The sequence below is a fragment of the Varroa jacobsoni genome, unplaced genomic scaffold, assembly GCF_002532875.2.
Source record: "Varroa jacobsoni isolate VJ856 unplaced genomic scaffold, vjacob_1.0 scaffold_1076, whole genome shotgun sequence".
In the NCBI taxonomy this organism is placed as follows: domain Eukaryota; kingdom Metazoa; phylum Arthropoda; class Arachnida; order Mesostigmata; family Varroidae; genus Varroa; species Varroa jacobsoni.
Window position 1 is genome coordinate 502,704 of NW_019213978.1, and position 27,977 is coordinate 530,680.

A 27,977-nucleotide genomic window follows, 5' to 3' on the forward strand; every position below is an offset into this window, starting at 1 on the left:
TCATCATCATCATCATCATTAATTCGAATGATTTACGATACGTTCTGTGCAGATGTCGATGGTAACGTACTCCAATTGATAGTATCTAGTGTAGAGATGACACGCGTTTCCTGCCCTTCCTTTAAACAGAGCTTTTTGGTTCAGTTCTACCTCAATGTGCAGTAAGATGATAGGGTTATACCTGGTAATAGCCTGGGCGGTCGAAATTACGACAGGAAAACGTAATTTCATGTTCAGTGAGATCTCTCCAAGATGACGCCTTTTGCGATTCGAGATTGATGACCTGTTGCCAGGAGCTGTTTGCACCATCTCCGACGTACTCCAGATCAACTCGGAACGAGTAGTCCTCTCTAAAAAAAGAGCAAGTACATCAGACCAAAATCGATGAGAAGCAACACAAACGAAAGTAACGTTCTTTTCTGTTTTTTTTTTTAACTACAGTTTGGTATTGTCATATACTCATGATTCTCTAAGCTGCTGCTGCTGCTGCTCGTTTCGATAATTATTAGCAGGATATATATGCCAATGATAAGATGAAGGTTCGACAGCTTGCTTTCCATGTGTTCTGTTAGCGGGCAAGGCTATCGTATTTATGGATGATGCAGGTTGCTCCTGCGTGATTTTTCCGGGAATTTGAAAATTGGGCGCACCAATAGTTCCACTTGATTACGGTTCACTGAATAGGCTTATATATATACATTGTTTTGGTGAAGGAGGCCGCTAGACGCTGAAGTCAAATAGTCATAGCCACTTGGTGTAAACATATCGGATAAAAACAAACTCATGTGAAAAAACTAGGCCAGGTATTTGACCCAGCAGCCTGATTCACTGACCTGATTTTGCTATATTTGCCAGACTGATACCTACGGCACCTAGTTTTACAATATTTGCAAACGTATCTTATTTGGCTTGTACGTATTTGGCCTATGATAAATCAGATGACAAAATCTATGGTTCAGTCAAACTCGACTATTCTATAGCGGGTATTTCTGTTTGTACGTTTTCAATCAGCATCAGTTATTGCTGCCGTCGTGTTTGGTTATTATGTACTTCGAAAGAACCTGCGAGCCCGCTGAATGATAATAAAAGTGACACAGTTGTCGTTTCTTCTAAATTTTGATAGGCTCCATAGAAACCTTTATATATTGCTGGGAAAAACTACTTGAGGAGCGCTCTTTTAATACGGATCTTTAGACTGATACCTGCGTTGTAAAAGCGGCCTTTGCTTAGCATAGCCTATTATAATCGCGAGTATGACTTTCCAAATTGTATCTATACTATGTTCTTCTTTGTCCTGAAGCTGACGTTTGTGCTGAGCTGTCCTGGCTGATCGGATACACAATATGTTGCAACGAAGCCTTGAGCGAGCTTAAAAACTCCTCATCGATTCTGTCGACGAACGGCGATTGCGGTATCTTTTTAAGGAGAACTTTGGACTGCTGTAACATTTTTGGTGAGCGCATACCGTTGAAAAATACCATTAGGTTCAATTTCCGGTTGATAGACACATTAAAGCCGTCAATCCTTCCCCACTTTTTATTGTATGAAATTACTGGTTTAACGCGTACGTACAGTTCTATTTTTTTATATATATTTTTATATATATATATATATTATATATTTATATATATATGGATACCGTGAGCGAGTCCATAGCTTGCTAACCGTCTGTAGGTAATAAATAATCAAACGTATTTTTAATCTAGTCGGTTTGCTTCAACCGGCTTTGCTTAAGTTAACATTGTTAAGTTACTGTAACAAACTGCATATTGCACTCAGGGTAGAAGAAATCTAGATCGTATTAAGGATTCGATCGAAAAACATAGAAACGTACGGAATAAGAAGCTTCGTAAAATTTTCGGAAGCTAGCCAACGTTTGATGTTGTCGATGACAGATTGCCGTGGAGTGCTCGTTCTTTGTATGTTCGAACCCTACTTTTTTCATAGAATGTAATAAGAGAAATTTCAATTATATAATGTTTTTTTTTAATTTAAAATCATATCGCCGTTGGTAACGCACCTAAGAAAATGTGTAAAATAAGTTAGCGACTCTTTTTATTGGTAGTAATTACTGTTTCTTTGAGTAAAAGCAATATCTGCGTCTGACCGCGAAATTCTATTCGAGTGCAAAACCAGAGATTCAACAGATAGCAGGTTCAACATCTAGACCTCCCCTAATCCCTTATGCCTCTGACAAAACTAGCTGCAGAGTCCTCCATAAATTATCAGTGTGATATAATAGCGAATTTCGCTTAAAAGATGGCTACCCGAAACGCATTAACTCTGGCATCATTTCCCACTGTGACGACGTTCGCTGGCGATGCGTCCTCTTGGTCAACTGACGATTCGGGCCTTCCGAGGCATTCTTCCGCCTCCTGACGCGCCGGCACTTTCAACCCGCTTCCGGTCTTACGGCTTCTTAGCCACGTCTTGAGACTTCCGGGCGCCAGGCAGCCGCACAACGGTTGTGCCTAAACTAACATACGTCTCAACTTTGTTCTTGTGCGCCGCCCCAAAGCACGACAGGAGTCGACAAGACGTTTATTCTGATTTTCGTCTAAACTAACAAAAGAGATGCGCGTTTTGGAGCGTTTTGTGCTATCTAGGAACGTACTACCGTTTTTAAGGTACGATGAATCTACCGGGATTAAAAAAGAACTATTCAGTTTTGAATTAATGTAAGGATTAGTGGAGACCTATTGAAAAGATTTTCAGGGCATGTTTGTATATTATTTATATACAGGACACCAATAGATTGTTTATATGTTGTCACCAACAGATTTGTTGCAATAACGGTAAGTTGATATTCTGATAACAACTAGAACGATGTATGTTCCTTTCTCGGATTTGACTCGGCCGCAGTTGAATGAATAGCCGACAAAAGTTGACTCGATGCATCGTCGCCCGCACGGATAATCGAGCTGGCTTTTTCCGTTTCTGCTCACACTAAGTTTTTCCGTCTGGCAAACACATCGGCACCCGGCATTAATTCTGAGTATTCTTCATCTCCCGCTGAGATATTGAACAAGCCACACTGTGGCCCATAAGACACTGAGAAAGTGCACTGTCTTTCTAGCTACCTCATAGCTTTACCCTTTGTAGGGCTCGTGAGGCTCGATGTCAGCTTAGTAACTTGGCCTTTGTAACTCCAATCTCCACCCTATTTAAATAAAAGATGCAATTTGCCTCACTTCTCTCTCTCCCTACAACTCCCTTGCTTGTATGACTTCAACCACTGATGTTTCTCTTAGTTTTGTTAATTTTGACACGCTGCTTTAACTTTTGCTAATAAAGGACTCATCACTAGTAGACACACTTTTATCTAAACTTCCACAGTGGCAGTAACTGTAATATCAACACGACAAACAAGAGAAACGGTAGGAGTCCTCGTAACATCCAAGTCGACGTTTTTGCCACAATATACCCACACAGCAAGCAGTCCGCGCACAGGCCAGTAGTAGTTCAATCAGCCGACATAAAAAAACACGTTATGATTGGCGTGTTTGGCAAGAAGCGCTTCTTGCTTTCTCTTATCGTTGTCGGTTGATGGCCTGGCGCGCGTTACTTTGGCAAAACTTCTACGTCCCCAGGATCTTTTCCCATCGCATCACCACTACTGTTCGACATCGTTGAGCTACGATAGAGCGTGATCGGATGGAAGAAATCCTGAACGAAGCCAGGCTTCAACGACGAGTACCGAGTATGGTCTATTAGTGTACAAGAGGGAGCCGCTCGGTGAGGGAAGAGCCGATATTTAACCAAGTAAATGTCTGTCTCAGCGGGAACTAGCGCGCACTCTACCCACCTCAGCAGACAGACTTCTTGAGTTGATTTATGAATAGACAAGCTCGAAAGGTCCTTAGATGGCGCTACAACCTGTTTATCTTGCTATGGGCCTAAAAGCAACCGATGATCTAAATATTCTTTGTACAATGCTAGGGATTCGTGCGCATCGAAATCTTAGCGAGGAAGAAGGAACTTCGCCGGTAACAGTCGATCTGCAGACAGGAAGCGTTCGCAATGTTGTTTGATGCTTGAGTGAAGGACTTCTATCAGGTCTCATTCTAGTTGCCCTGCCTTGCCTTCCTTAATTCCGATTTTCGTTCCCATCTACGATTACTCAGTCTCTGCCGCTTTTCCCAGAGCTGCCCTTCAGCACCAGCTTTAAGCACGCTGCCATTGTACCTAGCGGGAGACACTCATATCAGAGCCATCCCATTGAGAATCAGAGAACGAGTGATCACTGCGTACCATATCTGATGTTATGCTTATTTCGATGAGCCCTGGCATTCACGCACAGAGCCAAATCCCCCTCCGACTCTCATTAGTGTGTCTTGTCACTCACAGGGAAGGAACAGGAGTTGAGAGCCATCGCCTGAGCTTTGAGGATTCCGGCCAGTTTGCCTCTGCGCGATCCACACACAATCGCGTGCTGGATTTCCGATATGAAAATAGATATTGTAAAGCGTATGTCATCGTTGCTGCCCCTTCGACGCAGGAGCATTTAGCTTATATTTCCAAGCAAAAAGCCGAAATATTTTTTTCGGATTGCGCAGTTTGGTTAGAATAATGGGCATCGCGGTTTATTCCAAATGAGTAATAGATGTTATATAGGTCAGTTCGTTCGATTACTGTGAAAATAAAAAAAAAATCAATATCATCTAAGCGTTATAATGTCTTTATCGTCTCGTGATATATAATATGTTGTTCATACCGAATTTCCGATGTTTAAAGTCCCCTTTGTGCCTAGAAAGTTGAATCTAGTTAGACCTTGTGTCCTACGGATTATACGAGTTCATCAGACTAATTTGAGGGATTTACCAGACACCTTAAGGCGGTATTAGGAGACGATGAGCGGTATGGTATCTAAAGGAATTTCTCCGCATCTAGCGCACCTACATAGACCGTCAGGCTCGTGGGGACCTGGTTTCCCGCAGAGCCAATAGTGAAGACCGTGCACGGCAAAGCGAGTGACGACATGTCTGGTTCGTCCATTTGCACTCGTTGTTCTTCGTCACATCCTAGTCTTTTTCTAATCCCCATCAATCCCCGTGAATTATTGCTGCCAGTTCCTAAGGTTCGTCTCCAAGGCTTCAGTTGTTAGGAGCTCTCAGACAGCAGTGGTGAGTCTGCTAAGAAATATGCGAGGTAATTTGAGGTCACGATTTGTAGCCCTAGTGCTTTTTTGCGGAAGAAGCCTTCGATGCGATTTAATTACTCGAGGTTTTACACTATAAACTGTTCCCAAATGACGCGGATCACATATATTCCGATCAAAGCTGAGAGCGGTCGCGAAGAATGGAGCTATTTCATCAGCCTTGCGACCAACGCGGTTTCGTGTGTTTTTCGAGGACGTGCGCAATAAAACTTCGGTCATTGGAATGAAAAGCAGCTCGAAACACAATAACCCATTTAAAGGCGCAAAGTATTGGTGGTCGCTGTTTCGCCTCCTCTGCTAAATTTTATCGCCTCCATTTTGGTTAGTTTTAAAGTCACTGCAAACGTGTTATTGTCCCGTGAAGCCGGGCTAGATCTTGCTGCACTTAGAACCAGACCGACCCGTATATAACTAAGTCGCCTGAATGCAAGATAATCTCTGCCGTTTTGCTCGGCCCTTTTGTTTTATCAGGGAGGCCTTTCAACAAAATTTAAGTTATCTCCCTGAGCCAGATTGTCTGTGCAGAAAACGAGGGTTCAGCCACTCCGTCGTCGATATTCGTTCTGTTCTTTTTTGTGGAACCGCGGTGAAAACGTTAAGCACATTCATAAGGACACTTACCCCGACATAGCCTTCGATGGCTGTCTTAAAATCGACAAACACCGCGTATAGCTAATTGCGCAACCTAGTCAGTGTTCTCTTGACGGCCACCATGAGGATTGTGCACGTTTCTTCTATAGAAAGTTCTGTCCGGAAGCTATAACGCTCCGTGGGGATGACGCGTCCCATGGTTACACGTAGGCACCGCATAGCCCGATTTGGACCTTGAAAATAGCTCTGTTTAAAACAGATGCCAGGCTTGCTCACAGGCAATTTAGCGTATAACTCAAACGCCCTTTCCTTTCCTGTCTCCCTTTTTATCTCATTATTGAAGTCTGTCATCCAGGGCGATGTTGTCCTGACTCCCGGGGCCGCCGCGGCTGGAAGCCAAAGCAATCGCTCTGCCTACTCAGGCGCTGAAGTTGACTCAAATTGTAGGCTTTACTAAGGCACCTTCAGCAGCAAAGCTGGCAAAAACATGTTCCCATGAGACCATTACCAACTGATCCTTTCTTAGAGGACTCCCAAGCGCAGGCAGCGCAGTCCAGTGCGGAAAGTCTGTTATAAACCAGGCCGTGTTGCGCTAGCCTAAATAGGTGAAGCTATTCAGGCTCGACAACGAACGCACAAAGGAACAAGCCAATGAAAGCCTGAATACCACCAGAACCCGTAACTATTCGACGTATGAGCTTTTCGCGGAAGAACGAAGAATAGCTGGAGAGCAACGAAAAATTAGACCTTACACGATGACTCCTACTATTACGGCTACGATTCGTTTATACCAGAAGTCACTGTTGGGCAAAAGCCCTGTTCGGGCACGGTTAGGGAAGATACCAGCGGTCGAAGCAACGGTTAAAAACTAACAGAGCTATGGAAACGCCGGAGTCGACGCTCCGCCAGTTCAACAAGATTCAGATTCTCTGATCCCTCGACAGGTATTACATTGTTCGGATAACTGCTTCTACTTGCGCAATGAACATGTGAAACATATCCGGCGTCCGCTAGAGCTGAACGAAAATCAGATGGATACGGGAAACGTGAAAGAAAGTACGTATCTACAAGAGTAATCTATCTGAGTATCGACGGACGAATGTGTATCGAAAGACTTTATCTAAGCTTAGAGATGCTTGGAAAGATACCAGCACTAATCAAAACAAGAGTTGTATAATTGGTTGCAGATCATCATCATCATCATCATCATCATGGTTTGTGTAATAATCGACATTTCTAAGAATTCCCGGGTCCTCATAATAATTGTATTACACATAAATCAACTAGAACAAGTTAGATAAATACCGAGCAAAGTTCCTTTTGGTGTTTGGCCGTAAGTGTGCACAGCTGATGAAATTACCTAAATGTGTTACGGTTTACTCACTGTGGGGTTCTAGTACCTAAATAATAAAATCAAACTTTATGGTAGACGACATCAATCATTGAAAATAGACTGATCCGAGCTAAAACAAGTTAGCAAAGCACTCATCATGCGCGCTCAAACTACTACAGCTGCCATCATATTTTGATTGGCCAAAGGGGCATTCACCAAGTCACATATCTATGACAACACCGCCTGCAACGAGGAATAGCTTCAAAATTGAAAGCGACAAATTCGACAGCAGCCGAAATCTATTCTTAGGTTTGTCGCAAGCAGAGTTCAACCCCACGCGGCAGACGTATGCTGCTTCCAGGGTCTTGCTCTTTTTGCAGGGGGACCGCAGGGGGCGATGTAACTCCTTCAACAATGAAACAAAGCCTTGTGACGGCTGACTAGACGTCGCCGAAGTGCACCAGCAAGCAAGCAAGCAACACTTAGCAAAGCAGTGGACAACGAAAGATGGAAAAGGAAAAGTTACTGCCAACGCAGACGAGACCCCCTGCGATGTTTGGCGAATGAGGCCATAGCTGAGGCTAGTTTAACGGTGTTGGCAATAACCCATTGGTGAACGTCTGGACAAGCAAATAAGGCAAAGACCGCCAGCAAAAGGACATTGCCAGAGCATCAATCGAAAAGCGGAAAGAGCGGCATCAAATCTCATTTTAACGAAACCAAATATTGCCCTATTGCCAAAGCTCACTCCCATCGCATCCGCGAAATCGTCTCGTCGATGAGTGAGTGACGAAGGAGAAAGGACATTTGGAAGAACAGACAGATACTGTCCAAGAGACCAAGCAAAAAAGTTATACTGTGAAGAAAAAAAGGCAACAGATCGAAACTGGAAAAAAAAAAATAGTTATAGGAAAATTCTCTAAACAGCACTGCCTAAAGCTTGGTTTACAGCCAGTCAATGCGATAAGACAAAATGACAGTGCGAAAAAGACGAGATTCGAGGTATTTTCCCAGAATGAGCATTCGGAACATCGATGGTCGGTCGTTACATTTGAATGTATCTTTGCCGACTCTCCAGTAATAAAAATTACAACTTCCATTCGTTCTAGTTTGGGATTGTGCCAATCTTGGTCCTTGTCAAGTGCGATGGCAAGGCCTTTTAGACGAAACTCGGCAGCGAATAAATATGTATTCACCGGTTGCTGGAGCAACTCGGTCTGAAGCAAATCAGCGGTCAATTTTGAATCCGAAAAAAGATGAACATCTTCCATTCAGACTTAAGCCATGATATATTCGGATAGCACCAGCTTCTAGCTCTACGAGATGCCCATAAACCTCAGAGGCTACGAAATGATCCGACGTCACTTCATTTTATAAGTGGTATTAACGACATCATTTTCCAGTGGTTGGTCCTCCTTATTGTACATTTTAACTGGGCTTATTTGGATTTTAACTGCCATCCATAAACGATGGACTCACAGCTTAACTCTGAGCTATCTGCCTCTTTAACGAAAGTACTTTCAGAATCGCAGACATCATAAATACTTCATTGATATCCACTAAAAATTCGATATGTGAGGATCAGCATGTTCTTCAGTTATACTATACGAAATGTATCTCTGCTCTACCAAACTGAGGGCCCCTCGAGTGTCTGCGGTAGTAACGTTCTGCTTATTTGATCAGCCAGCCCCCGAATCGAACTCCAGCTTATCGGATGTTCAGAACGCAGGTTGATTAGAGTGCACAATTCTCCCCTAAGCGAGAGAGTGTGATCGGAGTATGGCAAAAATGCCTGTATGTTCTGGTGATTCGTATTGTATGTACGTACGAACATTGTTTAAAGAGAGGTGGTGAGACTCAAAGTAAGTTTGAAGTAGCTCATTGAATTGGCATATGAAATAAGATCAAAAACATTTTGAGGTGTATTCAAAACTAGCAAAAATGTAAACTGTGTTTTTTTCGAGGGACACCCATAAATATATTGTACGTGTACAAAGGCGTCTGGTCTCAAATCTGGTTGCACTGTTTTATATAGGATAGATATTTCAATTTTCTTTATCTATCTCTATATGCTGTATAGGGCTAGAAAAGGAGCCAACGACAGTTGACTTCTCCAAGCAAAGCTATAAAAAATTCCCATTTTTGGGGCTCATGGTGGCCGATTTTCTACTGATATTCAGTGGTGAATTGAATAAACCCTCATAACACCTTTCCTTGTGATTTATCATAGCGTGCGTCATGGAAGAGAACACGGTCGCTTCTTAAGTGTACCTTCCCGAGGAGTTTCCAGCTTGACCTACTGCTGGCAAAACGATCGAGATTTTGAAAATGCGTTCGTACAAAGAGATCTATACTTCCCTGGCAAGATTTAATTTTCAATCGTGAAAAGGCTTTGGTCGATTTAAACTATATCCGTTTCAATGCCACATAAAATTGTGTTGTGAGTGAAAGACCGACTGCACAGCAGGTACAGTGTAGAATTAGTTCCAGCTGACCTCGTTCTGTGAAACATGTCAGTTAAGGCGTGCCTACAACGGAAGGACCCGTACATGTAACGTAACAGTACCACGCAGGAATCGGCGCCTACTCGTAGCAAAAGCGCCACCACACGTGTGCTCTGGCTATTGCTTTGTCGCGCCGCGTCTTGCTGCTTCGACTACCGAAAAACTATCAACTAATAACAACACCTCGCTTCTAAGTGGGGTGACCTTGCTGCTTCAACGGTGGAAGAAAAACGTCAACATATTCCTCTGGCTTGCTTTTATTCAGGTGATCTCGATCCCAACCTTCTGCGTCAGTTTCGCCTAGTGTTAGATGCGTCCAGATAAAGAGAGACGCCGATTGGCTATCGCTTTGGTGTTCGACATTGGATAATAGATAAGGTAAGAATTGAACATGAACGCCGTAAAGTTCCATAAGTTAAATCTAGCAAAATGAATTTAACAACTCTCACGTGGAGTAGTTGTTGCCAACGCAGCTTTCATAATATGTTAAGTTGGGTTTCTTACCGTTAGCGAAATGCTTGAACGGGCTAAATTATCAAGACAACTTATTGAAACGAAACGTAGCGCTTCAAACGTGAATGTACATAATATCAAACACAGGAACAAACGAAGTAAACTTCACCAACAATCAGCTTCATTGAGAAAGCCTTTTTCGACTATACGTTGAGAACTCCAAGAGAAGTATATCAACAGTCTGGATCGGTTAAAGCATAATTTAATGGACTGAAATCCACCCGCATCTATCAACATTGATATGTAATGGAGACGTCCCTGAGTTCAAAGGGATAAGGACCGTTGTTTTCACGCCTGCCGTTTCGCAGATACAGCGACGCGAGCAAACAGGAATACTATTAATTTGAATCACGTGTGCGATTATTACGAGCAAACTTTGCCCCACCATCGAACTCGGGCGCCTCAAAACCGGACGCACTTTGCCCAAAGTTAGTGAAGGAGGACGATAGCCACACAAATCCGTCGACCGGCAGCCGTAGAACTCCCAGAGTTACTGCAAATTACGTAGGTACATCTCACAGGAATTGCACAATATGACCGTAAAGAGCTGATACACATGAACTATGACAAAACAGTCGACTATAGTATGTTATTTGTCAGAATAATGCACCCGGATGTCAATACAATATTTTATTTACTTCTTTTCTACTTGTCATATGAGAAACAAACCTAGAACAAAAACCGAAAGTAGCTCAGATGAGAAACCTAAGCGTGGGACTAGGACCAAAAAAAGTAAGCGGGGCTCGAGAAACAACAAAATTCACCAGCTATCGGTGCAATTGTACGTTTCAGTTTTGAACAATTGCTATAAATAAGTTTTTTTTTCCGTGCTTTTATTTAGCTAACGAGGATCTCTGTATGTGATGCGTAGACAACGATGTTGCCCTCATACAAATGAGCCTATTGTGAATCCAGAGATATGCTTAAAAAGTGCCTGCTGGTATGCTGGCCTGCTGTATTATTTTTGAACTAATAACAGGACTTTTCAATATATAAAACCCGTACGTAGTACCGGTATTTTTGCTTGGAACATGAACGCCTGTCCATATAAATCATAAATTTGAAAATATCAGCATGTACATGTAGCATGCTATTATTAGAACAATCCAGGTCATAAAAAAGCAGCGTGTAGGATCCACTTGCGGCTACATGCATACGGTGAGCTGGCAGAGTCTCAACACTGTAATCACGTATAAAAAATATTTGAAGAGTCAGACATATCAAAATTTGCGTTTACAGGTCCGTATTGCATCACGGAAAGAACAGCCAATCGGAGGGCATGGAGAGCTGTAAGGCTGACGGATTTCGGTCTATTAGTAGCGATATCTCGAATATTCAACGTAATCAGAACTATTGTGTTTTCCTATCTATCTAGAAGAACTCTAGATGTGTGGACGCTTTTTTCTGTTAAAGAATGCAATTCTTTGCAACTATTTCAAGTGGGAATTAACTTTCTCAAGTTGTGAGCAGCGACGGTTCTCATCCAAGGCCCAAATGCTTAGGACGCAAGTTGGTTTAGCATTTATCTACCTAGGTCGATAAGCATCATTGGTAAAATACAACAAATAGCTTAACTGACTTATCTCTAGACCGTATACTGTTCCACGACCTCTGACGTTCGTATACGATCTCTTGGCGGTAAGAAGTAGTTTGGACATTTTGCGATGGACATCACATGGCTTGCTGTAAAAGTTCGTAACGAAGCTCCATAGGTCGATTAATAGACAGCTCAAATTTTTTATTACCCATGTACCTATCGGACCAGCCAGCAAAGGTCGGTTGGTTGTTGACTCTGGCCAAATCGGATGTACTTCTCTAAGTACATTATGGCCGAGACCCTACGCAGATATTACCCGGCGTAATAGAAAGAAGAGGTACTGCATATTCTCATGTGCCCCTTAGCCTTAATACGTAGCCTTAACTGTCAGTAGCCATCTATCCAATGTGTAACTGTTAAACAACCTGGCCAATACACCAGGGTAAACATAAAAACCTATATGTCTTTATTCGTTTATATTTGTTTTCTCACTTGTGAAAAGGAGGACATTTCATTTCTGGCAACTCGAAGTACACCGATGCGTCCGATGAGTGAGTCTCGATTAGGTATGGCACATGAATCTTCACCGAAGGCCATTCGACCACAGTGTCTCGACGAGATCGTGCCATTACCTGCAGGACAAGCAAAGGTCGATGGCTAGAAAAACGTTTGGATCGGTCAACATAACTGAAGTACAGCTGTGCTATTAAAGCGTATATGCAAAGTAACCGGGAATTCGGCCTGATTTATTATTTTTCTTATCGTTATGAGAAGTGCTATCGATCATACCGTTTCGTTCGAACGTAGTATAAGTTCAAAAGTGTAATTCCCAGCCCGATGAACCATCCCACAGGGGATGATTACACGTCCCGAGGGTGTGAAGGGAGGAATTGCTGTTGATGAAGCTTTGCCTAGAAAAAGCATAACAATATCGATAAGATGAGGTTAGTTGACTCGACATATCAGTCTCTCTGAAGACTTTCAACTTAGTTACAGTAACCGTTAATGTGGGATTGTGTTAATCGGAACACACTGAAGAAGATTTGTTGTGTCTATATTATTGTAAGAATAGCCCTAACCTAGCCTCTAATAGCCCCTTTCTTTCGAAAAGCTGACCAGCAAATAGATTTATTTTTATCCAGGGTATTTGTTCGAAGATCGGAAAGTCCGTCGGAAATTCTTCCTATCTACAATCCTTATAACTGATTCAACGGGTAACTTCTGTATTATAATCGAATATATTACTATTGTCAAATAACATGATGTTTCGATTGTTTTTTTTTTATATGTGAAAAAAACAATAAAAATAACTGATGTTGAGAGAGTTTGAATCTTGTTAAGCATAAGATCGAATGTCAACATTTATGAAAGTAAACCCAGACGCTTTAGCGTAAGGCTAAATAATAATAATAAGAATGTCGCTGGTCCAAAAATTTAAATTGTAGTAGATTCACGGCATGATAAAAACGAAAGACTACTGTTTAAAGAAAATGGGTTTATTAACAACAAAAAAATTGTGAGCTTAAGTTAAAACAAGCATATGCTTTTACGGTGAGCTAACATTTTACCCTAATTTAAACTTCTTTCGCTTCTAAGCTGACGGCCCGCTAATTTGAGCCTTTTTTTTTTAAAGGATTTGCAGTTCCAAAAAGTCCTCCTTATTCCCCTTTCTTTGTAATTGATTGTTCCATCTTTCACAGGACCTTGTGTATTCGGCTTATCTGTTAATCTGAGAGCAGATATAGACCGCGTACCCGATACTCCTATTCGTGTTTACTGTATCTATATGAACACCACATTGAAACCCCAGTTAACAGACAAAAAAGAGAAGAACGATCGGGTCTTCCTCATCAGCGTGCCGTAATAATTTTATCAATTCTGTATACGTGCGTGAAATCGACTGCTCAACTTACAAATCGGAAAAAGCAGCATCTAATCTACTGCTTATCGATGTCTCCCTAATAAGGTTTGTTCAAGGTTCCCGTACAAGGAGACTGGGAGAGCATCTTTATTTGCGTGTCCACCGGTAACAATGCTAATATAAATGCAGGCATTAACCGAAACCAGTGTCTACCCGCCATCATCTGGTAGCAAACCTCCCTTGGAGGTTCTTTACCACTAGGGACGCAACGTCCAGGAATCTGTCTCCTCCCATTTAAACCGGCCCGCTGACCAGTTTCACGCCAACGGTCGCTACAGTGTCGAACGGGGCGCGCTGGGGACAGGTCCCTTGCGGGTAAAAGCCTTCTCTTAGTTCCAACTCGAGTAACCGCTGTAGTCTGTCTACTGTTTCTGCCTACTAGTCCTCCATGTTCGTTCTATTCCACGAATTATAACAGCGTCTGTTGTTCAGCGACGATGCTCTCCTCTTGTCCCTCTAGTCGACTCCCCCGGCAACCCTGAACGAAACAATTCATTAACCGCCACCGTTACACACGCCCGCCAGCGTACTTCAGTAATCCTCACTATCTATGGATGTTTGGTATATCTACCCAGCTCTCTGCACAATCCGAAATTTGACCTTTGCATCGAGAGTGAAGCTAATGGAGATCTGCTGAATTCGTAGTGGTTAGCGGGGACACGTAAAACTACAGTGTCGAAAAATGAGACCGCAACGAATTCAGAGCCTCTATCCGTTCTTCTACGTGGCTCAACTAGGAAACGCAAGGTGCCGGTGCAATGATTACTACTATAACTGGCCATAATTACGAAGTACAAGAAAAACGCGATGTAATGGAAAGAAAGACTGGAAGCTTGTTAAAGAGACACTTATACGACGCTATCTATGTACGGTATTAGACTCATAGGAACTTACGTATAGACGGTATGATTGCAAAGGTAACAGGCGATGATCGCCGACGACTCATGTTCCACAACGGACCGAGCTGGATATCTTTGTGTGCTGCCCATGATGATATGAGCGGCCCATGCGAGCGTTCCGATGGGCAACTCGTCCGTGAAAATGCTCAATTAAATTCCATAAGCGTGGAGGTATGCTTACACGCATGCTAGCCAGTGGCAACGATGGGATCACTGAATAGTGCAATTCAAGTATGGCGTTATAGCCCAGAATTGATGGGAATTGTATGGATAGCGAGTGCTAACCATAGACAGAAGCGATAGTAGCATAAGGTTATGTATCAGTATGCAATAGGAGTAGTTTTAAATTCTGCTTGCAAATCCAGTGCTTACGCTCAAGTTCTGGGTAACGGCCAACAACGCCTGTTGGCCGTTATTCAGAACCGAAGCCAATATGCGTTTTCTGACTATTTTCGTCATGACATATAAGTCATAATGTATGCAGATGTCTGGGTCATTTCTAAATTAGATGCACTTATCATCGCCATGCAATAGATGCTCGCTGGTATGAAAATTAATTAAAAAGAGCAGATATATTTGCAGTTGCAGGGAGCGGCTTGACGACTAATGAAAAGGTGTTCACGTTGAAAGCGGTTCGTCTATAGGGATCCCCAGAATTTTTCGTTTGATGCCTAGCTAGCTCTTTCCCGATGTTCGACGATGGCGTAGTCTTCCTGGCTAAAAGTCTAAGTTCATTCCACCTCTTCTGACTTTAGCTTACAATGCCCAATGTTCCCGGTTAGCACATTCTGACTTCACTTTGTTCTCAGACTGACTAAATACTAGGAGGCCCACGAAATAGGGTAGAGCTGTACGGAAACGATCGGTAACCCCGATGACCCAGTGGATGCGTCACAGCTCAGTCAATTGGATTCTATGTTACCCACCACTCTAGTAGATATGAGCAGTTTGTGGTTCTGAATGTTTAGATGCTTAGGCGAAATGATGTTGATAGTCGAGTTGCTATTGGGTTAGAGGATGCGTTACACTATAACAACAGGACATGTGCTCAAATAACTAGCGTATTATAAACAGCTAGTACGTTGGGATACTGTTTCTTTTTAAGATCGTTCCCTCTTGCTAATTTTACTGCCATTGAGAGTCCTAATACATTATTAGAACAATATCTATAATTTACACTGTCAACGAAACGAGTTAACCCCATGCGATTTTATCATACTTGGTAAATGCCTGGCCTCAACGTGAGGAAAAGATGCAAATACTCATGCCTTGCTGAGTCCTAGCGTACCGTTCAACAGGTAGTGATCGAACAGGGAACTTTTGCAATGTTTGTTGGTACGCTGCGTGAAGGATCTAAGTAAGGCCAAAGCTAAATGTGCTGTCACAGACAAGTACACAAGATACAATAGCAGTTTCCTAGCTCACGCTGTCGTGCGTCAATGAAATGGCTTTGGTGTACACATATTCGCCTGCAGGTGCCTCTTTTCTGCAAGGCCAAAGGCATGCTCGCTCAAGCGAAACTCCTGCCACGTGTTTCTGTCCGGCTTTCTATACTGGTTTTTATAGCGATAGGACTTTAAGCTGAAGTAGGTACAAAGCGCAGACACGCAGAGTTTAAGAGTAAGATAATACATGATATGAGAACCATTTATTATTAAGAATAATGCAATACATTTATTCGTTGTTAAAATTAGTTACGCATCAGGTAATTTTCGAGTTTTCTCACCATAACCGATGCTCTCAGTCGTTCCTTCTACGGCAGGTTACGGTACTGCTATCTAGGACTCAAAAATTTGTCAAGGACAGCGAACTCGATAAGGGCAAGTTGGAAAAGGCAATCAGAAAAAAAGTTTGACTAAATTTACTTCTCATTCTATTGCATGGTTTTTTCCCCTAAAGGATTAAAACGTAATTTTACTCAGATTTGCGCCTAGGTTACCTATCGTGTCCTTAAATTTAGCAATCAAACACCATCACGAGGACAATTATTTTAGGCTAGTTTTTCATATTGATTCAAGAATCGCCGTACGTTTTCCAGCGTATGACCATTTGCGCATTTGGGCGTCGAGCCCAAATGTAAGTTGACGTAGAGCACTAGTCGATATTTCGCCAATATTATTGCTGGGTCTCTAATGAACGTTTATTATTATTATTATTATGATTAGTTGCCAGCTGTTATTCCTATTCTCATGGCTGTTTCTGTTACGGTGAAGAATGACTCTTTGCACTACTTCTAAACAATCAGGTTTCTGTGGCATATATTATGTACGCTCGAAAATGACGCGTCCTTGTTTCATCCGAGCGGTTCTTAATGCTTTCATCTCAGAGTCTCAGAAATATGACTTGGATTCCGCAGTAACTTCTAGTGGCGGCTTCCAGCACGCGTCTGGCACGTCTGGCTGTGGCTTCTGCTTTCCGTGAGCTGAGGTTCACCGTTTCAGGAAAAACTAAAATCAAAAAGTAAGCAACGGAGAATTTGTTCAACAATTTTCGTACAACTCTTATATTCATGACTCCATCGTCTGATGTGTAAGCATTACCCCATTCGTGAGGGATCCCTGGAAAATGTAACAGTCAGGGGTGACGGGATTCATCTGTCGATGAACACACGCAGGGGGGAATTTGGTCAGCATCGTCGCTCATTCAACCTTGTCTCCACACGCGGACGTAAAAATGAGCTTAAGAAAGGACACCAGCCAGCATTTCCAACCATACCTTTGATGTGCTTCATCTCTTGAAAAGAGCTTTTCTCCCGAGGAGTGTATGCTAGCTACGTTGGACCTAACTAAGCTGTTCGTTTTAAGCAAACAGAGAAAAACGTTCGACTTTGGGTGCAAGTTTTGCCATATCCATGCGTGCATATACCACATACAATGAGAAGAGTCGGAGCAGAATAGGAAGTAGGCGATAGACAACTCTATGTACATTATGTATTGGTGTCCATATTGATATCATCTTGAACCCAATTGTTTTAGATGTTTGGACAGCAATAGAAGCTGATCAGCTAAGAAGGATAGACTATTGCTGCAGATTGTCCGTGGACGCGTAAAACTACAAAAATGAAAGCATATACTGTGTATATACCAGTAGATTAATAACGACATGTCGGTCTTCATCTGTTAGCCAAAGTAGGTAGTATTATATATGAATTCAAATGTATAAAGGAACGCGCGTGTCAGCCAGTGCGCAAAGAACTATTAACTTATATTATTATTATGTTACGAGCTAAGGTCACATAGGCTCCTGGAATATATGTAGGATACCTTCTATATCAGGTTCCATGTTGACCTGTATCAAGTCTCGCGGTCAGGGCTAGCGAATTATAAAACTAGATTAATAGACAGATCCCGTTAGCTGCGAGGCCTTATTATTTGTTACACGAAGTTTCTGACTCACGAACAGAAACATACGGTAGAAACTATCGCACAATTCTAGCTGAAAGAGATACACCTCACTCTAAAATGAAATTGACATAGAAGCAAAACGATCAATGCTTTGCTAGAGAAGAAAAAACATCCCGTACGTACAACCTCTTAGCTACTGCGAAAATTGCGAGCTTTACCTGCAAAAATACCTGCTTGATAGGGTGGACCAGCCGGTCCTCCTAATGCCGGAATAATCGAGACGCGCCTATTGCCGTAACCGGAAAGTTGTTTTGCTCAAATCCAACTGCTCGACTTCCCTAACGGGCCGATGAGAGCGATCTTATATAATCTTTCACATCGGTGAATGCTGCAGTCAGCTAGTTTGAGTATTTTCCGTTTCCACTATAAAGCAACGTTCGAGTCAAGTTAGGGTTGCAAGCAGCAATTACGCAGTGATAGGAAAAACCCATTTCAAGGAAGAGCGTTTTGAAGGCGGCACCTCATTGAAGGGCGGGCGCATCCTCTTATAAATAGTGTGACAGTGTAACATAACGAATACGACTTTTCTCGTGTATTCTTAAATATTATCAGTTTGACAACGTACAACGAGATATAATAATAATATCCAGAGATAGTTGAACCGGAAGTACCTGTTTAGGTAGACTTTAATAACCAAAGTAAAATATATATTCAAAGAACATCACATAACATTAAAGGGTAAATCAACACGTATAGCGAGAACAAAAGACAGTCTTGAGAATACGGTTGTTCCACATATTTTCCATAGGATGTCTCATATTCCAACAAGATCGGAAGCCGATACTTCCGAGAGTAATCGCAAAAAGCTTGACCTCAGATATTAATTATAGACGGTTCATTACGATTATTGGCTTTAGACCTTCACCGGCTATAAACATTGTAACCATCGCCACCTTAGCGTACCAGTGCCACCGCTCCACCCAATAACTTCAATAGAAGTCGGCCTAATGTTATGAATTACATGCTGACGCGAACTGGTCAGGCCCTGGTGCCATTGCTTCCATATACGGGAAAAAATTCGGCCTGATTCTAGTTTCGATTTAAATGCTCATAATCGCCGGACAGTTGCCTAATGTGCCTAATCCTAATAGGTGTCTGGTGTAGCCCTTATAATTATTTCGAGTTATCGATAGACATTTTGTCTCTTGCTATTATATCAACGTAATAAAAGAAAAGGCGATGCATAAAACATTTCACACGTACCTAAGCGTTTTTACTATTCGTTTCTTGGAAATGACAAGCGAGATAGCCCGTGTAAATGCAACTTTTTCATAGTATAATAAAAGGGAAAATTATATTCCGCCAATTCAATACATAAATAAATATTAATACAAGATCGTTATTGCTATAGGTATAATATAAATAAAATCCCTCCCTAGGTTCACCCTTTCTCATGTCCTCACAAAGAACTATAAAGTGTTTCATTATCACCATTTTTTCAGGTAAAGCACTCCGTCCAATGTAAGTAAAAGCTCTTCTTAAACGCGATCTACCGCTGAGTGGGGGTATACCTTGGCGTTGTTGATACGTTCGAGTGGGACCAAAGAGCTTTCCACAGTCAGTCTACGAGCTGATTTTCTGTTTTTCCCTACGTCGCCTGAACCTCAAGCAAAAAAAGACAGTCAAGAAGCTTTTCAACTCTCAATCTGAGACTGATAGCCAAGAAAACTAGTTTATTTTGGTTCACGCTGCTATTGGCGACAGCTTGGCCACTCCGCCGGTCCAAACTCCTCCCCGAACTCGATCCTAAAACAGGTCACTTGTTCTCTTTCTTTCAATAAAAGCTTCACAACCCCTTTTCGCACCCTGTATCATGTACATGCACCTTACGGTCAGCAATACTTATGATGGCCCGTCCCTTTTCCCATAAAACATCTCTCGTCCCCTTCAGAAATGCCTGTCTCTGAAATCTTCGTCTGTCGTTTGGCCTCATCTATTGAGATTGGTCGCTGTACGTCCAGCAGCTGCAACAGCAGAGATTGAACGCCATTTTTAGCAAGAGTGAGTAGGAGAAGCTATACGAGAAAAGCATACTAGTACAACCCTCGTGGGCGAGGCCGATACCGGAACGGTTGAAGCGCAGGTTCAATTGCCCTGATTGCAACGGAGCGTTCCGACTACGAGTGGTGCTGCTGCCGCAATTACCACATAATGTTTCCTGCATGGCCACGCTAAATCAAAGGACTTTGGCCGCCAATGACGCGTAGCCAAGCCTCTTTTATGGCTCAGCTACTAGCGCTCGCAAGGGAGAATACTCGGCTGAGCCTAACCGAGGTCGAGCTCGAGGCCGGCTTTAAAGGTTCGTCCTCGAGCACGAAAACTGGTAGAGCTTATAACACGTCAGGCGTGATAGACACACATACACACAGATATAGGGAACAAAAGGGAAAGCTTTAACTGATCTACGCTGACGGCCCAGACCCATCAAAGAAGATAATAAGTTAGAAATTTTGTTGAGCGGGGGGATTTCACGCAAACCAGAAGAGTGGATGAATTTTTTTTGCCTTACTTAGTCAGAATGATATACAGAGGGAGCGATATAAACAGAACGAGTACACTTTTTCGGTTTGTTTTCATTATCAAACAATTAGCAAAGGAACTAATTCAGTTCTTTGGCTGCGTTACACGTCAAAAACGCGACGTTTCAACTCCTATCTCTTCTTAATAATAGGCAGAACCTAATTAGCTTGCGTCGTAAGAAGTATGGAATTTCACATTATGACAGCTTACCTAGTCAGATGATTAGCAAATCTGTTCTTTGTAATTTGTTCATAGCATTGCTAGCTCTAGTTGGCTTTATTCAAACTAAAAGTTCAGCTGAAAACAATATTATATACTTCAACCTAACGAACAATAAAGGTTTGCTTAAGATGATGTATTTGATGAAGCTCTAATATCAATTTATTAACATAACGTGTACCAGCACAGCAAATCCTTTGGGGACAGTTCAATTTCGAGCAGGGGAAAGTCGATTAGAGAAATTGCGGTTGTATGCAAACGGAAAGCAAAAACAAGATCAAACCTTAGTGTACATCTACAGCATATTTATCTAGACGTCACATTAATAAAAACGCGTTTTTAATATCATTTTACAATCAATTTGCAAATTTAGCTTCGTCATTACCGAAATATTTAAAAACCACATAGGCGTGCCTGTAAGTACTCTCGAACCCTCAAGGTAGCTCCCATAATAAAAAGTTCGGCATAGTTCTTTGTTTTAGCTTGGTATCCTGTCAAGAACCAAAAAACGGCTGTTGTTAAATATGTACATATAACTTGTACTTACCATTACCAGGATCGTTATCGATGTGCTTATCATTAATAATCGTGATGGGAAGTAGCTCCTTAAGCGTAGCGCAGTCATAAAACAATCTCTATCTCAATGAACGATCTGAAGAATACGGCTTTTACCAATTGATCGACCAGCTCCCAGTTGTAAGTACAATGTATCTTGTAGGCTTTTCACGAACGTGTTGCCTTCTTGCTAGTACACACTATAGTGCTATGAAGCCCATGGGATCTATGCTTTTCGCTGGTTCATTGCTTTCAGTTATCGGTAGCGAAGAAAGTGCAATGCTACAATGCTTTCGCTTCATATACTCGTACCGATCCAATGACGCTCTGCAGAGCTCTCTTTCTCGAAACAGAAAAATAATTATCATGTTAGCCTACCCAGTTGTTTTCCTTGGTTCGTTATACGGTGCAGACGCCCGCAGGCGAGGCGGGTTCGTGGCCATGGCAATGGTTAGGTTGAATATATACACGTTTCAATGAGTGGGCTATTTTGATTTTCCAGATGTTTAGTCAGCTCTAGGGACGCAGTGAAAAGCCATCATTACTGCTGCTGTTCCCGCTGCTTTGTTATGCAAAACAGCTCGCAAAGCTGCCGCTCTGATTCACGTTGCCATTTGCTTTACTTTCATCCCTCGTTGGTACTATAGACCTTTGCCTGGCGCCGCTGGCTATCCGTATACACCAGCCTGTCAACCTAGTAGCCGGAGTGCCTCTTGGTAATCGCTGAAACGCCACTAACATTTCAGGATCCTCCCCCAGTTTCAGGGAAAACTGGTCAATAATTCAATAGAGTAGCTTGCCATTGTTTTCTGTCAGCCGCTCGCTTGAGAACCCCAGTTGCGGAACTTCTGCCTAGTTGAACTGGCAACAAGGTTCAGCTGCCTATGCTTAGTCCGTATACTCGAGGTGAGACAGAACAACCGACTGGATGCACCGGTGCATGATGAATATATGTGAGGCAGCCTCGTGCCCTCATGAGACCCACCCAGGATTTTTCAGACCCAAGTCAACCTGATCACTTCTAACCGTCCGAAGGGCGAAAACGGCTAGCTTGCATAGAACACGATGGTATATATTAGATTGATATCTATGAGAAAAACTGGCTCCGGAAATTTGACTTTGTAGCAGTGCTAGTTAGGTTAATAGTTCTGTCATACAATACTGATAGCGACAAAGAAGACGGTTGGGGTTTTGGCTGCGACTAACGATGCATTTTCACTTCCAAATCGTTCGAGATCAGCTCTGATTAAATACTGTTTGCTATTGTACTAATCTGCATCGCTGCTTTACAAATGTAGTTCACAAAGGTATCGTATGTTAAAATTGGATTGTGGGTTATCCAGCTTGCGCGTGTAGCTTTCGATATGCATGATTATGCTACACGCACTATACGACGCGATCGAGCTAACAATTCCAGTAACAAGTCCTTTGTGAAGCGTTTTTTTTTCTTATATGCTTTACCAACATAAAGCACATTAGAGCTTTATATGTTCAAAAACAAATGGTCTCAATTTTTCTGCACGACTCTTTAAATTCCTTTACAGCTTATTTTTCCTGGGGTCGCAGGCGGTAAGTTCTCTATTAAGCACAGGACGTTTGTCATTTTCCAAAGCCCGATTACAAATGAGATACGGGTAGGACTCTGGATCTTCGAAATCCCCGATATGAGGTCTGTTTGAAAGCATCTTATTAGTCTTTGGCGTCTAATTTTAATTGACGATTGCTTGTAGCCGATACCCAGAGGATATTCATTTTTATACGAGTTTCGGCGCTCCATAGAACATGTAGCTGTATACTAACCAAAAAAGCTGCAGGGTAAACATATCAATACCTTAATACCCATAAAACATAGCGAAGAAGAAATTGAAGCTCCTTATGGCTACTGAAAGGGACTTGCGTTTGAAACAGTAGAATTGTAAATATTTAATTAGGGCAGCCCAAGTTGTTTATACTCAACCGTTACACCCTAACATGACTCCTTAGCGGCATTGTCCTGGCCTAAAAACTTTGAAACTAATTAAAGGCAGCAGAAGAGAATATGCAATTAAATCTTAGTTGGTTTTCTTTCTCGTTAATAGTGCAACACATCTTTTAATACTCTAGAAAGTTCACTTAATATACAGTCTATTTGTATATCGTTCTGAGAAAAAAAACCTTGAGCAATAGACTGAAAATTCGGGAAATTGGCGTCGACGCTCCTATTCGCTAGCGGTGTGTAACATGTATTCTAGTTTTCGTCTTTGCAATGGTGTCATGGAATAGCAGAGGGATCTCTAAAGAACACATTGAGCGGCATTATTTCGAAAAGCAGATTTCCTACATGCGCTTTAACATTGGCCTGAATTAGTTAATTGTTAATAATAAAGGAGCAAGTGGAGAAGCAGCAAATATACAAAGTGCTACAATTTTTTTTTGTTTTATAGCCATAGCACCGATGCACTTTTCAACGTAACGTGCATTGCTTTTTCTAGTGAAAAACTTGCTAAGCCAAATCATCGTAGATAATTACACGACAAGCAAAACATTATACGGAAGATTTTTGTACTATAATTTCACGAGTTTTGAAATTACCTCACTTTACATACGTGTTCTCCCGGACGAGCTTATCGCATTATAAGATACACACAAAGTTCCCCTGGTAAAACAGTCCTACCTTCCTTCATATAATGCATAAGGCCTTCACTGAAGCAACGTTTAAGGCAGCTTAGCTGATAAAGCGTATACTGCTTGCCCCGCATAAAATCCAGTACAAAATATAATTGTAAGTTCCATTTCAAGCTCAAGTAGGCTGGCAGGCTCAACTTCCAACGCCTTTATGGAAAGTGTACAAAAAATAATTCCCTTCCATCTTTCGCCTTTAAGAAACATTTCATCAACATGAATCGCCATACTGAAAGAGATTCTCTATTATAGATCAAAACTATAACTATGCACGCTTTGGACCACGCAAAAAAGGGAGGAACAACAATCCGTGTAGGAAGGCACGATAATCTATTCTGATCTCGTTATTTAGTACGTTGTAGCGGTCCTGAAAAGTCTGTTTTTTGAACGCCGTTCTGTGAATGGACCAGTGCGAGGGAGAAACATATGAGGATAATACCTCATCGCGCTATATGAACAGAACCTTGTCGACTGGTCCTTCCGGTAGAGGAGATGCATTGCTGTTAACGCTCGATAAAGCGTTTATGGGTGAACCAAACTCCTTTGTCGCAAAGGGGAAATCCTACACCAGAGAAAGCAGTCTGACGGTATGAACAAAGCGGTTTAGCAGACGACGTTGGTTTCCAAACGACTTTCAAACATCGGAACCTAAGTTAGATCTAGTGCGAGAGACGACCTCGGGGAAAAGCTGTGACCTCAGGTTATATTATCGCGCGTGTAATAAATGACCACAGCGTCTACCTTTGTGTCGGTGTATATACTACTCTTCTCATGGAAGCACTACGAAAAGTCGTGTTTATATTCATGATAGTAAGAGGAGAACAAGCGATGTGGACTCCTGTGTGATACACAAGTTTAGATAGAGCAGGGATACATGCTTTCTGCAAAATACATGGTTCCAAAACGATAATTAAGTTCAGTCAAAAGTGGAGTTTCTGAAGCAACATAGTGCAAACAAGTATACAAATGTTCTACCAGGTATCTGTGTTATTTTTGTCTTTATGATAGGGCATTGGGGAACGTGTTAGGGAAAAGTTAGGAACACCTGATTAGTAGGTTTGAGCACAGACATACTTCGTCTCGGGTAGCGAGCCAGTCGTCTGAAGTAATGCGTAACGGTTCCAGCGCCGGACGTAGAAACGTTCCATAAGTATACGATCCAATTTGACGATGTTGTGTAATTTTTGGTACATCATGAACAGTGGTTCCGAAATGGGCGAAGTAGTGATTCCAGGCAATTATCATGGATTCCTATCAAAATTTTAACATTAAATAGAAAAGTTACGTACAGAAACGAGGAAAACCCAAATTTTAACGAACGGTTTGGTTTCTTCGTTAAAACCCAACAGGCTTTCATCCGCCGCTAGCAACAGACTGTGAGCCACTGCAGGTCCAGCGTTGCTCACCCAAACATTGTGGCGCGAATTTTATATCAGCGACATGCTTGCGATTCATTCTATTCACACGGTTTTCCCCGTCTCCCTCTTTGGACTCTGCCACGTTTTCCATCAAAAGCAAGTTTCGAGAGAGAGTCAATTTTGATATCAATATAGACACGACATGGCTCATCTAGGAGGCATGGGAAACAGGCCTGCTTCAGAAGCTGCCTCGAGTCAAAATATTCACTTTCTCATACACGAACACATACGACGGTGCGGTCAGCCGCCACCGGCGACTCTGAAAGATCCGTTGTAACCCAATGGATCCCTCTTTTTACTCACTAGCATCTCGCTCTTCGCTATATCTAAGCTCTATTTAAGATTTATTGCCGTGTCATGCGATTCGTTTTGCGGCAGCCAGCGCGCGCCGCTGGCTCTCAGCGTATTGATCCCTGGCTGTCAGGGGACCTTGGCGCCCACTTACCAAAGCCCAAACCATTTATACCACCTAAGCCTGCCTCATATCTATAGGGCAGCGTCAAAGCGCCAACCAAATGATTTGATTGTATGAAGGGAAAAGCGACGTATCAGTCAAAGCTTGCTTTATTAGCTTTCGCGAAAAGACGTTGACACCGAAATGGTGCTCAGCTCCAAAGAGAAACTGCCAAGCGGTGCCGAAAAAAACTAAGCAATAGTGTTGTCAACGCGCAAATGTAAATACATTAAATAGGCGTGTAAAAGTATGCAAAGATGGAAAACTCAACGGTCCTAGATGGGCGTAACGGCTAGGACTCAGATCAACCTAAGGCAAACGTTAATAAACAAAGTAAACTATAACGACAATCGTTTGGGGCGTTTAGGCAAAGCGCACTTGAGTTTACTACCCTATTAGAGACCACTTATTTACATCTCATAATGGAGAAAGACAAATTACTTGTTTGGAAGACTGGCAATTTTCATGGCAAACTGTGTATTACCCAGATAAAGGCCTTTTGAGCAAGCCCTAGCATATCGATTTAAATATTGTCAGATACCCAGAAGGCGCAATTCAAGTACTGCTGAATGTATTCTATTCTAATGGAGACCTTCCTGAGCAGTTTACGTATTGAAACGGTAACTTTCCGGCAATTCCCTACAATATCTGACTGAACGGTAAAACGTATAATCGTATAATCTGTTCGATCAGGCGACATCTCCACCAATATACAATCCTAGGGGAAACGCTCGCTTTGCAGCCTTGGCCCGTAGATAATATCCTTAATGCTTTAATCTCTACTGCTCGCAAGTATATCGCGATAGGTTGGTTGAAGCCTAGCTGCTTCACAGAACATTTTTAAGGACACTTAGACGCACTTATAGGGACCGATGTTCGACAGTTCGGAGAATCAAAGCCTGTAAAGAGAAAGCTCGCTTTCTCGAAAGCGGCAACGTCTACGGGAGGCAAATCACGCTCATCACGTTTACTTTCGAGGAAACGGTGCATGGAAATTTTCTCGCGCAGTCTTTTATATGACAAAGAACTATTGCCAGTAGCGGGTAATACGTAAGCATAGTGAATCACAGTGGATCGGAGTTCTGTTTCTCTAGACTAACGTATAGGGATTACAGAAGGTTTGTGTAGTTCACATAAATATATGGAAGAAGGAGAAAAAGACTTGAAGATCTTTCAAATCAGATTAAAACATTTAGCATCAGGGTAGCCATGGCTTACGTGCTGTGTCCACATAAACATTTGTCATTTTTATGAAATCGGTGTTCTTTCGTTTCACAAACCCCGTTACAAACCCCCGAAATGATTCGTGAAACATCTACTCGCTGGTATAAGAAAAAATACATTTAAGAGGTACCTTATGGCACGTCGTTTTAGTTGCCTCTAGTGCCCGATGGTTAAATATCATACAGTTACACAAAGTAGGAGTTATCGAGAAACTAGTGCTCGCTACGAACGACGCCATGACAGATATTGCCGCTGCTTCATCATATCATCGTAGATATCACAGGTAATAATAGTTCGGCGTATCACTAAACGTTCTCTATTTTACACAAAGCGTCTATAGCATATAATGTATGTCGCAAAGCCTGAACTTATGCAAAGGTCCTGGCGCCGCGGTTTGTTCTTCAACGAATGGCTGAACTTTACGGCTTCAAGCATCGCATGATGAGGTTCAATGATTCGATAGATACCAGCTCACAATTTTGATTTAGTGAAAAAACTTTGGTTCAACGATGCACCCGGGTTCCTTTTAAGATTAAGGTGACGCTTTCGCTCGGCGATTTTGTTCGTAGATTTCATTTGCGTTTCCTATGGTAGTTCCTATCCTTGAATGATTACACAAGGCATTATGGTTTATGTATCTCAAATTTTGTAAAATCTTTACCTAACTTTTATAACGGGAATCACGCGTATGCACTATGCAAATTTATGAGACTGAGTTGAAGCTCAGTGTTAGCATTATTGTTATTCCTTAATCTCTCTGAAGATTCAATGAGTCCTATGTTGAGGTCTGTACAGTTTTCAGATACCCCACTGTATGTATAATACACTAAAGTACATAGATTTTGTCTTCATAAAACATGCTGTCGCGTCATAGTCTCGGGGGCGTCGGTACTATTAAGCATGCCACATCAGTCTTGCCTTGATTATTTACTTTCGCCTTAGCATTTTTGGCTAAAAATGCTAGCACTGACAACCTTTACCATGTAATCTTTAGTGCATAGTGTTTACTGTAGTCTATTATATCTCACAATGTATACTATTTATAATTAGGCAACTACGTCGGTCA

At 42.0% G+C, this 27,977-nt stretch overlaps 1 protein-coding gene across 1 annotated transcript in view; it reads right to left on the bottom strand.

Annotated features, from left to right (window-relative positions):
* Positions 1–27,977, bottom strand: part of gogo (thrombospondin-1 like protein golden goal) — a 47,548-nt gene that overhangs the window by 7,860 nt on the left and 11,711 nt on the right. The window contains exons 2-4 of the mRNA XM_022843795.2: positions 12,426–12,547; positions 12,129–12,268; positions 182–350 (exon numbers count right to left, since the gene is read on the bottom strand). Coding sequence (XP_022699530.2) covers positions 182–350; positions 12,129–12,268; positions 12,426–12,547 — 431 coding nt within the window. The remainder of the gene's footprint in view (positions 1–181; positions 351–12,128; positions 12,269–12,425; positions 12,548–27,977) is intronic.